A 15,637-nucleotide genomic window follows, 5' to 3' on the forward strand; every position below is an offset into this window, starting at 1 on the left:
TAATTCCATTTGTTTCTTTGTACTTCTTAAACTGTGGGTACTTGAAAAGTTTGAATTATACATGTAGCTGGTATGTATCTACTGGGTAGGACTGGTCTGTACAAAGTATCTCAAGTTTCCATATCAAGGTTGGATTTGCTTCAGAGAGTCAAGTGAGTTGTTGTCTAGGATCTTTTACAATCTGGAGCATTTCCTATAAAATAGGATTATATGGGCCTTGACAGCTTTAAGGGATTCATCTAGATTCAACAACCTCCTACTTTTAAGTTACAAGTCTGCTCTGATATTCTTTTATAAGGGATAAAGCCTTAAATGCCAGTCACTGTCAGGAATGGATAACCCATATTACATACTAGATTAAATCAAAGACCTCCTGATAGCATTTCAGAATTTAGTATAAAAGAGCTACAAATGTTCTTCACTTCCTGACTGGTTTTTCTTTGTTTTGGAGGCTATGTGAAGATATTCCTCTTTACATCAAGGTGTGACTAATACACCTTTGTGTACATGTGTCTAACCATGAGCAGGAAATATTCCCGCTGCTCTTCTGCTCATTAGAAAAACACATTAGAAAAAAATAACTCCTCAGAAGCCAGATGATATTACTAGCCTTGGTCATTAACGAACCTGTCTGGAAAGGAGGGAGATGGGTGTGTGGGAAGACTGCAGGGAGGAGGCAAAGGTTCAAAGCCACTCTGACACCGGAGGGCAGCTGTCCGCACAGGCCAGTGTGGGCACAGCGGCCCCAGCCCATGGTCCCCGCAGGAGGATGGCCAAGTCCCACGGCAAGCACTGACATGAATATATTCCCCCCAAAGCTATTACACCCAGAGTCTTTTCCCTTTTATTAGTTTTTAACATAAAGTTGATAACCACCTAGCTACCTCCACACTTATTAGCTGAATGGCCTTGGGCGTGTTACTTAACTACTCAGTAACTCCATTTCTTCATCTGTAAAATGGGGAAAATAAAAAGCTCTGCTTTAGGCTTTGAGAATTAAATGATAGGGGATGCAAAGCTACCGATGAAGTGCCTGGCACACAGTAAGCACCCAATAAATGTATACCATGAAAATAATAGCGTATACTCATTAGCTTCTAGCAAATGCGAACTGTAAGATCACTAGCAAAGTTTTTCATCTACTAATAAGTGGCTTGTCAACCACAGGACCAGCCAGTATCAATTAAGGAACAGCAAAGCATGTGTTCATTAACACATAAGCAAAAACTGGGTCACTCTGACACTACTGAATCCCTCAATCACCATCAAAGCCTGAAGAAATTCAGGTTGTAGCCAATACCTCAAAGTAATCATCACAGAGACAGTCTTTGGGGCAGTTTTCCAAGAGATGCACGCAGGAAGTTCACTCCTTTCCTGGTGCTTCCCATCCATTACAGGTTAGGTAGCTGCCTGTGACTCTCCATTCCCAGGCTCCATCCCTGTCTCGGCTCAGGGCAATGCCAAGTGATCAAGGTCATTCCTGGCAGGGTCGAGGTGAGGAGGCAGCCCCACATCTGCTCCCTAAGCCTCCTAGCCTTCCCTGCAGAGTTAGAGCCCCACCCACTCTCAAAGATCCCCATCTGTTTCTCATCGTGGAATCTCTATCCATCCACCTTTGTAACTAATGTTTCATGAAAGAGAACTGAAAACCCGAATACCAATAATTTTCACCCATGAGACCTTTGTCTTTCTTGAGGAGTTGGGAAAGGGAGATAAGAAGGACTATAGGTATAAGCAAAAACCATTAGAAAATCTCAAAATGGTGGTGTGCTTACTTCAAGGACAAAAGGTAGGGAAGAGGTTATAAGGGTTTCTACAGTGAGCCAAAAAGGACACACCTGCTGGAAAGAAGAGGAAAGGGTGCAAGAAAGGAAAGCAGGCAAGCTGGTGCATGGGAACGAAGGAAGAAGAAAGAGACGACATGAAATTTACTCCAGGACCACCTCTTCTGCCTCTACTTTCTCCTCTTGCACAGACTACCATGCCTGGCTAAGCCCTTTGCCCCATTCCTTTCCTCGTCAAGCTCTTTCCCAAGGATTTAAAAGTGGTGAAATCTGTTACCCCACAGACCGACCAGGCAGGAATGGGAGGTGGGAATGGGCAAGGGGAGAATCCCAAGCCCACCAGCCAGACCCACGTCGGGAGGGAATGCTTTCCTGGCAAATCTGAACTGCCTTGAAAACCTAAGTTGACTTCTCCAGAGAACACCGGCATTTATGGTGGCAGGGGACCACAAGACATAGGAGGAGCTAAGACATAGGCTTATTGGCGGCAGGTCTGGAAAACCACCCAGAGCGCATTTAGCGTTGCTTTTTAAAAAAATGGAAATGTACTCTGGGATTCTAAAGAAGCTCAAATAAATTTCCGGAATAGTGAGCATATTAGAAATAGCATACACATTCCCATGCACTAAGTAATATGTAAATATAAAGTAAGAGTCAAGGAACTTGACATGGATTGGAGAAACACGATCCCTTCACCCAAGCAAACTTGATTAACAAACTTACAGTATATGTAAGGATGAATCCTACATGACAAGATCTGGGCACTCCAAGGACAGAACATCTGTGGGACATAGCACTCAGGGGTACTTTCATTAATGGAATGAGACTTCAGCTCAAAATACTATGTGTTTCTCCAAAAGAACAGTAAAGATTTGCATTGTTAGGCAGAGCAGAAAATTCTCCCTTCACCCCATTACTTCCATAAAATATAAGAATGTTCTTATATTTACAGTTTGGTTCATTTTGTTTTTGTTGCATTAAAATCAATAAGTGATCCAAGACCAGCACTCAGTTTTCAAGACCTGGTATTTGTTCAACATACAGTTGACACTTGAACAACAGAGGTTTGAACTGTGTGGGTCCACTTGCACATGGACTGTTTACAGTATAGGACTACAAATGTATTTTCTTGTCCTGACGATTTTAATACCCTTTTCTTTTCTCTATCTTAATTTACTGAAACAATACAACACACACTACTTTTAAAAAATGTGTGTGGACTGTTTCTGTTATTGGTGATGCTTCCAGTCACTATTAGTAGTTAAGTTTTTGGAGAGTCAAAAGTTATAGTTGGATTTTCAGTGGGGGGGGGGGGGGGGGCGGGGAATTGACCCCACCCCCACCCCTCCTCCCACACTGTTCAAGGCCCAACTTTATAAGATTTTTTTTCCTTTGGAAAAAATATTTTAGGCAATGTTTCATTCACATAATTTTTCTCTAAGTTTTCATTTTTACTTGGTAAAATCAGTTTTTTTCTTTCTCATATTTTCCTTTCAAATTCTTGCTTCATCAGTGTTACCATAAACCATCAACATTATTGCAAACATTTTCTTTTCTCTGGGACAAAAAATGCTTTCATCTTTTTTCCCATGGATCATTTGACAAAAAGTGGTAGCACCAACAGCTATATTCACCATCCCACGGCAGAAAACACAGGAAGATGCCAGAAAGGAAAAGCTATAGCTACTGAAGTCTAGGGTTTGGGGCAAGGTACTAAGACCACCTTATCTTTAATTATAAGCCCCAATTACCTTTGTCTGCTCGCTGTCTGGATCTTCAAGCCAAGCATAAGGGTCGTAAATTTTATGTCCATGATAATCCTGTACCTGCAAAAGACAAAATGTGGTTTTGGACAATTAGAGTCTAACCCCCAATTAAATTAGTATTTTCTGAATGTAACAGAGGAAAAACAGGATAAGGACAGGCAAAATACTCCAATTGGCTCACTGGCAATGTGTCTGCCCAAATTACCACATGAACCAAAGCTGGCAGGTTCTCAAAGGTGTCAAGCCACCCATCATGAAAAGAATGTTTTAGCTGGAGAAGGAAGAAAGATGAAAGGTCAGAATAGGGAACTGCTCTGTCTGTACAACACAAAACAAAGGCCTGCCGCTGTGCTAAAGAAACTTGAAAATGTGTGGTCAGTGGCAAAGCACGGAATCGCACAATGCACCAGGGATGCAAGAAGGGCATGTTTGTGAAGGAACCACCACGCACGTGCTGATTTGCTTCTTTTCTGTTCTTGCTGAGCTTACTAATGATGAGAAAATCTCCCTGCTACATATAACATGATTGGTTTTCGTCTTTAAGTCTAAACTGCCAAAAAGCAGGTTACCAACGTGCGGTAGAATGATTCCAGTTGATAGCAGCTTTAAAAAAGCTGACGTAAGTGCAATGAAAGAACATTTCTAAAACTGCAGCCTTTCTTCCCTTTTGTGTATTGTTACAAAATGCTTACAAAAAGAGGCACAGAGGCATCACCCATTCAGACTACCCTGGTATTTGAAGAAAGACAACTGCTTAGTGCAGCAGGGCCCAGCAGAGGGGAAGGCTTCAAGGAGCTCCCGCGGGCGGCTGAGCATCAGAGACACCTTCGAGCTCCTGAAAAGCCCAAATTCCTGGGCCTGGCCTCGGAAACTGACCCACACACTACAGGAGCAGTCGGGAGTCACCGCTTCCCAGGTGATTATGCCTAAAGAAAATTTCCAAAGGTAAAAATCATCACAAAATCTCTCCATTTCATACTATCCTGATTAATGTCACTGAAAGCATAGGGACATCTCTCCAGTAAATCTCTTCTGAGCAACTCCAACATTCCTGTTACAGTTTCTCATAGGTTTTTGGGAACAAGAATGCCAGGATCTCAGATGAATTTAAAAAAATTTTTTTTTTCAACGTTTATTTATTTTTGGGACAGAGAGAGACAGAGCATGAATGGGGGAGGGGCAGAGAGAGAGGGAGACACAGAATCGGAAACAGGCTCCAGGCTCTGAGCCATCACCCAGAGCCTGACGCGGGGCTCGAACTCACGGACCGCGAGATCGTGAGCTGGCTGAAGTTGGACGCTTAACCGACTGCGCCACCCAGGCGCCCCTCAGATGAATTTTTAATCTGTCTCCTTGCTTTGTCGATTACATCGAAAGGTAAGGGCTATTCTCTAATAGAGGCAAATAATGTCCCAGAAAAGGAAAATCTGTTGTTTCCCCAGCTGGTCTAAGTTCCAGTGTGGCTGCTGGCCAGTTTAAGAAGGACCTCTTGGTGCCTAAAACCCCAGGCTTTCTGCAAAGGGCCTTCATCTCTCCTTATCTGGTACCAGATGAGAGAACACCTGGAGAAATGCACACCTGGAAGAATGGTCAGTTAAGGCGGAACACTCAGAAACTGTTCTCATTAAACAACTGACAAATACAGGTGACATAAAACCAGACTAGAATCTCTCCTGACAAATCCTCATAAAATCACCAATTTTGAACCCTTAAGAAAACGCTCTCTAAATATTAGCTGATTGTGGGACGCCTGGGTGGCTCAGTCGGTTAAGCGTCTGACTTCGGCTCAGGTCATGATCTCGCTTGGTTGTGGGTTTGAGCCCTGCGTCAGGCTCTGTGCTGACAGCTCAGAGCCTGGAGCCTGCTTTGGATTCTGTGTCTCCTGCTCTCTCTGCCCCTCCCCTGCTCACAGTCTCTCTCTTGCTCTCTCAAAAATAAATAAATGTTAAAAAAAAAAAAAATGTTAGGGGCGCCTGGGTGGCTCAGTCGGTTGAGCATCTGACTTTGGCTCAGGTCATTATCTTGCTCGGTCTGTGGGTTTGAGCCCCAGGTTGGGCTCTGTGCTGACAGCTAAGAGCCTGGAGCCTCCTTCAGATTCTGTGTCTCCTCCTCTCTCTGCCCCTCCCATGCTCATGCTCTGCCTCTGTCTCTCAATAATAAACAAACGTTAAAAAAAAAAATTTTTTTAAATGTTAGCTGACTGTTACCACTCAATGAAAATTTTGTATCTTTTCTTATCTGCAAGTCTTTCACATTTTACACACATTGAAGTGGTTTTAAATATGCTTAAAACAACCTTCTTTTCCTCTGACAATAAGAAAGCAGAAAAATTTAGAGTTGTAAAGGATCTTCCAGTCCCACATTTTTAGGAGCAACAGCAGGCTCAAGATGGCAACGCGCCCAGGGCCATACCGAGTTCAGAACCAGAGCCGGGACTAAAAGCACACTGCCAACAGCTTTTCCCCAAATATTCCTCAGAGGTGACACACCAGACACTTTAAAAATGTTCCTCGATCATGATGTTCCTAAAACTCAGACGTATCCATTAACTTGTCATAAGAAAGCAGAAAAGATTCACAGGAAATCATGTTAGTTTTGCCTAATACTAGATCCAAAGCAACAAACATTCGCTCACTATCCACACTATGGTGCCCAGTGTTGTAAAGCAACCTTGTGAGAGGGTGGATGATATTCCTATTTTTCAGATTATGGAATGCAATTCAGAGAGGTTAGCAGGAGAGAGTGAAGGCTGCAGATTTACGGCTCACTTGGAGATCACTGTGAACTAAACACCGTGCCATAGACTTCAGCCATGGTACCTCACTGTGAAGCTATTACCAACTCATTTTCCAGGTGAGGAAACTAAAGCTGGAGAGAGCTAAAGCAACTGTCAAAAGTCAGGTGGCTAATAAACAGTAGAACCCGTGACCCTCTTTGAGCTAACCCCAAAGCCTGTGGGGCTTGCTACTGAACTACAACGGGTGTAAACTGGCAGGCCCACACCTGGACCCTAACTCAGAACCTCCCGAACAGTGTGTATGGTCAGGAAACCGCTCCATCTTCCCAGAACCAGCATTACCATCTGAAGCCAATTAAGGGCAGGTGTTCAGCAGGCATTTTTAAACAGGACAGGAAACTGATTCTCTCCAGGGCAATCCCACAGGCAATCCCAGGAGCCTTGTGCCACCACCCTACTCCCCTGCCCCCTCTACTTTTTCTTCTACAAGACCGTACCCTACAGATGGGGTGGTCTCGTAGCCATATCCCCTGAACTCAAGTTGGGCAGTATGTGGTTCTCCTTATGATTTAAGTTTGCCAGCCATTCCTCATCTCCCCAAAAGACTTTAAAAATACAGCCCTGATAAGGCACTGTTAGCATTCAATATTTTACTTGTACCTTTCAATAGCTCACCTGCTGACTTCAGGATAAACCACAGAGTCCTACACAAAGTAGGCAGAGCCCATCAAACCTGGCCCCGCGTTTTTTTTTCTTTCCACCCCCCACCCAAGCTTATCCACCCATGGATGGTCACAACAGCCTTACTGCCATCCTGCAAACAGTGCAAGTCCACGAACGTCCAGCCCTACATGATCATGATTTATTTTGGTCACACAGCCAGGAATGTCCTTTCTACCTTATCCAACTGGCCAACTTCCAGGCTCAATTCGCATATGATCTCTTCCCCCTGATGGAAATTAATCCCATTCTCCTCTGTGTTCTCCACTCACCCTACACACTCTTCTAACCCCTACAGCAGGCCTGCATTTCCTGACAGCACATGCTGCCAGTACAGACAATGGCATTGCATTGGAAGCATCATGGTTTCCAAGTTTCTGCTCATTAGGGCGGAAATTCACCAAAAACGGGTGTATGCTCCAACCCCACAGGTCAACAGAAGACTGCCTGGTATTCGGCTGAAAATGTTCAAGTGACAGAGAGGGAGCTACAGCAATCTCTAACACCTGCTGCAGAGAGACAAACCCAACCTAGAAAAGAAGGCGACAATTTCAGCCAATGCCTAAATCTAGCCTAAGGTTTTAGTCATCAGGACCCTGTCACAGCAAAAAGATACTTACTCCATGTAGGCTATCGGGGCTGGGATACATACACCATGGGATCCACAGAGTAGGGTCCGAGCCAGACCTGAGCTATATTCCCTTGACCATGAGGCTTAGGGTTTTCGTGAGTTCTCCGATGAGAAGAAACTGTAGGATATCAAAATCTGTGGGACCTTTTGAGTTAATTGTTCGTAATCTTTTGGACGTCTCCATAAAAGCCTCACTTAACCCTTTCAAGAATGGCAGGATTTTGATAACCCAAATAGGGAAAAACTAAGCAAGAAGCAATCCCAACTAAAAACAAAACTAAAATGACACTTATCAAGTCACACAACCGATAGTTCTTTCTACTTTTAATCTATCCTGAAAACTCAAAGATCCTTAAGAACCGAACTGACATAGTCACAGGTCTTCTGATTACTGAAGTCTGGCACACTGCAGGGCCAGACTGTCATGGGAATAGATGAATGATGATAGTCTTACTGCAGAAGTCAGTCCTAAGCCCTGTGGTTGGCCAAGCCAGTACTAACATTTCATATATGAGAAAGAAGGCCCATAACAGGTAAGCGATCTGCCCAAAGGCATCCAGCTAGTGAGTGACAAAACCAGCACTAGCACTCAGGTCTTCTTACTTGGTCTGCCCTCTTTTCCATTCCAGCAGGATCACTTTACTCCCATACACAAAGGGAACAACCCTTTGAAACACAGGAATACAGCTTCTTGGGCTGTTAAAGTAAATTTAATAAGCAAGCAGTTGAATAGACTGAAAAACATGGTTACCAGATGGCCACTGGTCAAAGAAACCATGAATGCATCAGTGCCACTTGGAAGTCTTAATTTAAAACAATATGTCCTTTACTTTAAAGCCTCAGTACCTTTTAACCCAAAGTGAAATGTGCTTTGAAGTACAGACGTTCTGGCATAAATCAGGTCAGAGGAAGCAGAAAAACAACACAACCACCACCACAGATCTATATATACAAAAAATTTTTATTCTGATTCTATTTTCAGTAATCTGAGATATTTGGCTATTCCTCAGAGAATCAAGCCCACATTTGGATTCATTCCAGTTCTTAAGATGCCAAATTGATTTTTACACAAAAAGAGTGTTTGCCCAGATTTCCACCCACTAGATCTCAACAGTTACCCTGAGCTAATCCACAGCTTATGTAAATGATGGCTAACCCTTCCACTAAGCCAAACAAACTCATTCTGAAAAAGGCCATCCCCTCTCCCTTCTAAAGCCCTCCTCTCACCCGCATCAACTCCTTCTCTTGTTTAGGAAAACTTGGATCAGCACTGCAACACTACGGGGTCACAGCTCCACCCTCCCCATTCCACGGTCTTGTGTCTGCAACCCCCGCACCACACGCCCGGTACCCGGCCCGGGGCACGGCAGGCGCTCGAAGCACGTTTTAATACCGAATGAATGAACTTCAAGGATTTTAAATTTGGAAGTTTAAAAAGTTTGCCTTTGTTTTTGAATTTTACATCATCTACATACATCCACACTTTCTCCTACCACCATTTTTAAGCAGGAGCCTCCTCCAGTCAAAAAACAGTGACACGTTCTGTCTTCCCAATCCCGTCAAGCGCCCATTCCTACCTGGATGTCTGCCCTTGACCCCATTGATTTTTTAGGAGGCGGCCAAGCGGCGACTGGCCTCGGGCTCTGCCGCCTCTAGGCGGCCAGTGACGGCCACCATGGCCCCCGCGGCTCGGGAGGAGCCCGGCGCCCCCGGCCCGTATCTCGCAAACAAAGGCCGAGGGGGAGGGGAAGGACGCAGGGGGCGAGGGGCTGCGGGGAGAGGGGCCGCGGGCGGCGGCACACGCGGCGCCCGCGGCGGGCGAGGGCTGGGGTACTCACGGCGGTCTCGTCGCGATACACGTCGGGGTACTGGAAGGACAGCATGGCCAGGGGCGGGCGTGGGGTGGCGTGGGGGCGCGGACTGCGGGCGCGAGCCGGCCGGGCTGGCCGCGGGGCGAGGCTGGGGCGCGGACAGGGGCCGAGCGGGCGGCGGCGGCTGCGGCGGGCGGCTCTCGGCCAGGACTCTCACGACCCGACCGGCGGCAAGCGGCGAGGACGTGCTGGAAGCAGGAAGCAACTGTCGGCGAGGCCGGGAGCCCCTCCCCGGCGGGCGGGCCCAGCGGCGGCTGCGGCGGCAAGAGGGAGCGGGCGGCGCCGTGCGTGCGCCGGGCCGGGCGCACAGCTCCCTCTGCAGGAGCGCCGGCCGCGCCCGCGCCGCCCGGGCACACGGGCCACCCCGCCGAGGCCGCGTCGCAGCCACGCCGGCCCGCCCGCCCCGGGCTACCCGGCCCGGCACCCGCCGGAGACGGACCCGCGCGGGCCGGGGACACCCGCGCGGGGTACACGTCCGGTCTCGCCGGCCGGGGCCACCACGCCTCCGCCCTCCCCTTCCCGAAGTCCCTCGCTGTCAGTTTAGCCATTGCCGAGCTTGAGAGCGAACAGGCGGGTTTGCTTATTAATCGATTCCCCCATCTTCCTGTTCCCGGGCGTGGTGGGGAGGCAGGGAGAGACCTTGGCTCTCTCCAGCCTTAAGAGCAGTGGGCTTGAGGTGGCCTAATTTTTACTTGCTGCGACTCTGGACTTGGAAGGGAAGGGATAATGGATCATGATAACCATGAAGGAACCACATCTCCCTTTACTCCAAGTCTCCGTTGGGCACTGGGTGGTGGGGCATCCAGATTTTAGAGGTGCGTTGAGGTGTTAGTAGGACAATGGGTAAGCCCTTATCTGAGATTTACCAATGAAGAGAGGACCCAAGTGGGAGCATCGGGGTCTTTTGTTCATCCTGCCAGTTCCTTAATTCTGTTCTTGCCAATGTGTTTGTTTATTGAGCACCTACTGTTGTCCCTGTGGGGGAAACAGTAGTTGACAAGGTGCTTGACCTCAAAGTCATGACATTGTAATAGTTCTAATTCTTTATCCTTAGGTTAGTGATATGTGTTCTGGTCTTGCTTTCTGGACCATCAGGAAGAAGCTTTATAGCCCCAAATCTTCACAGCTGTGGTGTGTGTTCCATGTGTTATGTACTCCTGGCTTCTTAGAAGTCATGGGAGGATGGCATGGGTATGACCACAAAGCCCTTCCAGTCCTGAATTCCACATGTATATGGTAATGGTTGTAAACTCATGTGTTCTGTTTCTTTTGTATTATCACCCCAGTTCCGTGGCTCACACATCATAGTTCAATTTCTCTTCATGGCAGGGTAATTGATAAACATGTCTTGCATTGGTTTCCCAAACCCCCTCCTTGGGCAACCTGAGAATCTTCAGTTTTGGGAAAGCTCACAGTTGGGGCCAAACTCAGTGCAAACAGACACAGACAATAGTGCTCTGCAGTCCAGCATTCCTGATCCCAGTTACCACCCCCTGCCTTGCCTGCCTGTCACCTGGCCTAGGGACTGCCAGGCATTTCCCAATGCTTCTGCCACTTGTGTGTTTGGGGGGGTGGGGGGAGTGGGGGGAGGATTTTAAGAGCAGCCCAGGAGCACATGACCCAGCAGATCCCCTAGTAACAACGACAGCAATAGTAGTTAATGCTTACTCAGTGCTTCTTATATGCCAGGAAATTATCGTATTTAAACCTTATAAGATAACTAATATTATCCCAATTTTAAGTTTTATTTATTTTTTTGTTTTGAGAGAGACGGAAACAGCGTGAGCGGGAAAGGGGCAGAGAGAGAGAGAGAGTGAGAGAGAGAATCCTAAGCAGGCTCTGCGCTACCCACACAGAGCCTGATGTGGGCCTTGAACTCACAAAACCACAAGATCATGACCTGAGACAAAACCAAGAGTCAGACACTCAACTGACTGAGCCACCCAGGTGCCCAGTTTTATAGTTGGGGAAAACAGGGGCTGACTTTTGCCCAGAACTTCACAAATATTTATTAAAAAAAAAAAAATAGAGCCAGGATTCAAACCAAGATCTCTCTGATGCCAACACTCAATGTTAATCACTCTTTTTTTAAAAAATGTTTATTTATTTATTTTTGAGAGAGTGAGAGAGAGCCCAAGTGGGGAGGGGCAGAGAGAGATGGAGACAGAGAATCCCAAGCAGGCATCTTCACTGTCAGCAAAGAGCGTGACCCAGGGCTCACTCCATCCCACAAGTTGTAAGATCATGACCTGAGCCGAAATCAAGAGTTGGATGCTTAACCCACTGAGACACCCAGGTGCCCTTTAATTACTCTTCTTCATGAATAAATAGGAGTACTCCATGGTCTACAAGGATACCCATAAATAGGTGAAATTTTCCCAGCGCTTAATTTTAGCAGGCAAGGTAGAAATTATGAGAATTGTGGTGCTCAGAGGACAAATCAAACCTCAGGTGTTATCCTCCGTTCATCTCTAGGCAGTTATCCTAGTGCCCAGCTCCTCCAGGTCCTGAAAGGCAAAGGTCTGTATGTGGCACAGCCAGTGCAATGTGCTGCCAGCAATAGATTGTCTGCAACTTCAGCGAGCGAAGTGGAGATGAAGACCCATTCCCCTCTTTGTGGCCAGATTGCTTGTACATTACCTACCTTTGCCACCTATTAGATATGAGTTGTCTGCTTTAATCCTCCCTTAAAAAGCCCATTTTACAGATGAGGAAACGGAATCTCAGCAGCTTTAAAGGAATTTGTCTGAAGTCCTCACACAGCTAAGACAGCCAAGGTTCAAATTTGTCAGTTGACTGCAAAGCCCATGCTCTACCTTGCCCACAGAAAATGAAGAGAAGGGAAATATTTGAACCATCGCAGAAATGGAAATTCTACCTCCAGAATAAACACCAGAGTGCTCTTTGACTTCTAACATCGCACACTATTTCCAGGAGAATTCTAAATTAACTCTGTAAAAACTCGTGCTCTAACCTACAACCATTCCCCAAACACAAGGCCCCTGGGGGCAAAGGGATAGCAGAGACATAGAAGGACCTCCAGGGAAGCCCGCAGCCTGTGCTCTATTGCCTGACCTCCAACTTTGTACCCCACTCTGTTAACCAGAGTCACCATAGTAAGGAGGCAGGTTAGCGATATTTACTACCGCTTGCCTGTCTCAAACCCACTCCAAGTACTTGTCACAGCATCCCTCCCAACCACACATAGTACCCTCCAAGAGAGGATTTCTGGTAATTAGCCAAGGGGGTAAGTGTTGGCTGAAATCCATCTTACTCTCTACTTGCCACACTGTGCACAGGGGCACTGGCCGCCTTCAGCTGGAAAAAGGGGTGCCCATATTCTCACAAAGGTCCACTGACAAGAGGCTGCATCTACCCAGGGGAAACAGTTCTAACTCACACAAGAGTGCCATCTTGTTAGCACTCCTTAAGCCTGATGCCTTGGGTGCTCGCCTGGAGAATCCTTTCATTTGACTGCGGTTTCCAGGTAGCTAGCTAACCTACTGATTGGTGGGGTGCAGTCACTTCCAGCTACATTTCCTTTAAGATGTGTATGATTTTTTCCAGTATGATTTCTAATGAAAATTCTGATATACTCCTGTATATCTAATCTCTGCAAGGCATCATGAGGTGTGAAACAGCATCTAGAATAAGAGTGAGGTTCTCTTCCCGGCCCTGCCACTATTTCCCTGGCTTTGAATGAGTCCTTACATCATTGGTTTGTTTGTTTGTTTTTAAAGATTGAATAATCTCTGCACCGAACATGAGACTCACATTTACAACCCTGAGATCAAGAGTCTCATTCTCTACCCGCTGAGCCAGCCAGGCACGCCATATCGTCAGTATTTTTTCTCTATACCATGAAAGAGTTGGATCAGGTGGTGTCCAAGTTTCTTTTGTTCAGGAAGAAATAAAGTAGAGATGTAGGAGCCTCAAAACTATCTCTGGAATTCAAAATGAAATTGCCCTGGGAGAGTGCTATCCATACATCCTGGGCCGATGGAGGGGAGGGTGGGCAGTAATTATCTACTAAAAGGGCTTTCTCCATAGTTTTCTTCTGTTTTGAAACCATCCACGAGCACAGATTTGGCTCCGAGGCCACGGCTGGGTCTGTGGTACTTACTCAGTTCATAGATTTTATCTTCCCAGGAATTGTAGCTGTTCCCTTCTAATACCCTTCTCTTGATAGAGGCATGTGGTTAAAAAGCTAGGAGAGGTGTCTGGCACTACAGCTGTGAAATCTAAGGTCTCCTCCCCTTCTCAACTTAATGTCCAACTGAGTTAAGCCCCAGAATGAGAGGCTAAGGCTGAATTAAATCCAGGCTAAGAAAGAAAAAAAAACCCTGGGGCATAAAAAGTGGATCAAGAATTAATCTGGGGGCGCCTGGGTGGCTCAGTCGGTTGAGTGACCCACTTCGGCTCAGGTCATGATCTCGCGGTCCGTGAGTTCGAGCCCCGCGTCAGGCTCTGTGCTGACAGCTCAGAGCCTGGAGCCTGCTTCTGATTCTGTGTCTCCCTCTCTCTCTGTCCCTCCCACACTCATGCTCTGTCTCTCTGTCTCAGAAATAAATAAACATTAAAAAATTTAAAAAAATAAAAAAGAATTAATCTGGAGTATTTTTCTACTTTAGTTTGTAGAATTTATTTATACCATTTCTAACGAGACTCCCAAGTTAGGAGTGTTTCCAAATCAGGAGACAGGGATCTTTTTTCCTCTCCTATTATTAGAAAAAAAATCAGGGGTGCCCCCAAATGTAAAATGAAGTTATTTTATTTATGTAAGGAAAGATGAAATAATCCATTCATTGGTTTAACTTTAGAACTTAAAACTATTCAGCAAATGCAATATGCAATACTCAAAATGTGTCAGTTCAAAATTATTGGCTATAAGAACAGAAAGGAGATTAAGAAAGAACAGGAAGGGGAAAAAGTGATATATATAAAGCAGGAGAGAGACACAGCATCCCAGATTTGTTAATATTAAGAAAGGTGAGGGGCGCCTGGGTGGCGCAGTCGGTTAAGCGTCGGACTTCAGCCAGGTCACAATCTCGCGGTCCGTGGGTTCCAGCCCCGCGTTGGGCTCTGGGCTGATGGCTCAGAGCCTGGAGCCTGCTTTGGATTCTGTGTCTCCCTCTCTCTCTGCCCCTCCCCCGTTCATGCTCTGTCTCTCTCTGTCCCAAAAATAAATAAAAAACGTTGAAAAAAAATTAAAAAGAAAAAAGAAAGGTGAAGATAAGCACAAAAAGACAATATGGAATCAGACAATAAACACATGAAAACACATGCATAAAATCAGAGTTAGATGGACAGAAAGCTAGTCTCGTATGGAACAACACTTCATCTTATAGCCTTTAAAATAATAATGTTACAAATGTTAAGTTCTATTGGAACTTTTGCAACTCTGGGGTAATTAATGATGGACCCCTTGATGTTTTCTGCATCAATTTAAACCAAGCAGTATATCTGATCCACACACAAGAGGATCTCCACCCTGTTCAGCACCTCCATTTTCTCTAGAGTTACTGAGTAACAACCAGACTGTCTTTCCATTTATTCTTTCTGTCATGCAGTCCTCATAGGTATCAACTTGAGTCAGTTAATGCTAAAGAACTGAGCCTATATTCAAGTTCATTGAGCTGGTCTTATTTGACATTTATAGTTTCACCATTTCACTGTAGACCAGTGTAGTAGTATAGCCTCTAACAAGTAACATGTGCTGTAAAGCTTTAGTCTTTAGTCCATTACGCTCTGCCCTTTCAGCGATTTAGTGTCCTATAAAACCTAGAGTTGGGTGCCTGGCTGGTAGAGAGTTTGCCCCAACTCTTAGGACAGTCTAAGGTCTTATGTTCTCTCTGGTTGATAGTGCAAATTCTACTGAAAGATAGCTGACAGAATTCCCAGTTCTCTACTGGTCTTACCATTTTTCTCCTTTTCTGAAGGGGGCGGGGCCAGGAAAATCACCTTATTGTTTTTATAAAAGTACCCCATGGAAATCTTCAGTTAGGACAATAAGGCAGACTAGATATGTCCTGCTAAAGAATGAAGAATTATTAAGGCATTGCTAGGCTCACAGAGACACCTCCCTCCCTCCAAACAGATTAGCCATAAAAAAAAAATACAGGAGAATG

General features: G+C 45.7%; 1 protein-coding gene across 1 annotated transcript in view; it reads right to left on the minus strand.

The window, feature by feature from the left end:
* Positions 1 to 9,630, minus strand: part of PREP (prolyl endopeptidase) — a 119,871-nt gene extending 110,241 nt beyond the window's left edge. The window contains exons 1-2 of the mRNA XM_011282523.3: positions 9,477 to 9,630; positions 3,536 to 3,610 (exon numbers count right to left, since the gene is read on the minus strand). Of these exons, the coding sequence (XP_011280825.1) occupies positions 3,536 to 3,610; positions 9,477 to 9,521 (120 nt within the window). The 5' untranslated portion in view covers positions 9,522 to 9,630. The remainder of the gene's footprint in view (positions 1 to 3,535; positions 3,611 to 9,476) is intronic.
* Between the last annotated feature and the right edge of the window lie 6,007 nt (positions 9,631 to 15,637).

This window comes from Felis catus, chromosome B2 (assembly GCF_018350175.1).
Source record: "Felis catus isolate Fca126 chromosome B2, F.catus_Fca126_mat1.0, whole genome shotgun sequence".
In the NCBI taxonomy this organism is placed as follows: Eukaryota; Metazoa; Chordata; class Mammalia; order Carnivora; family Felidae; genus Felis; species Felis catus.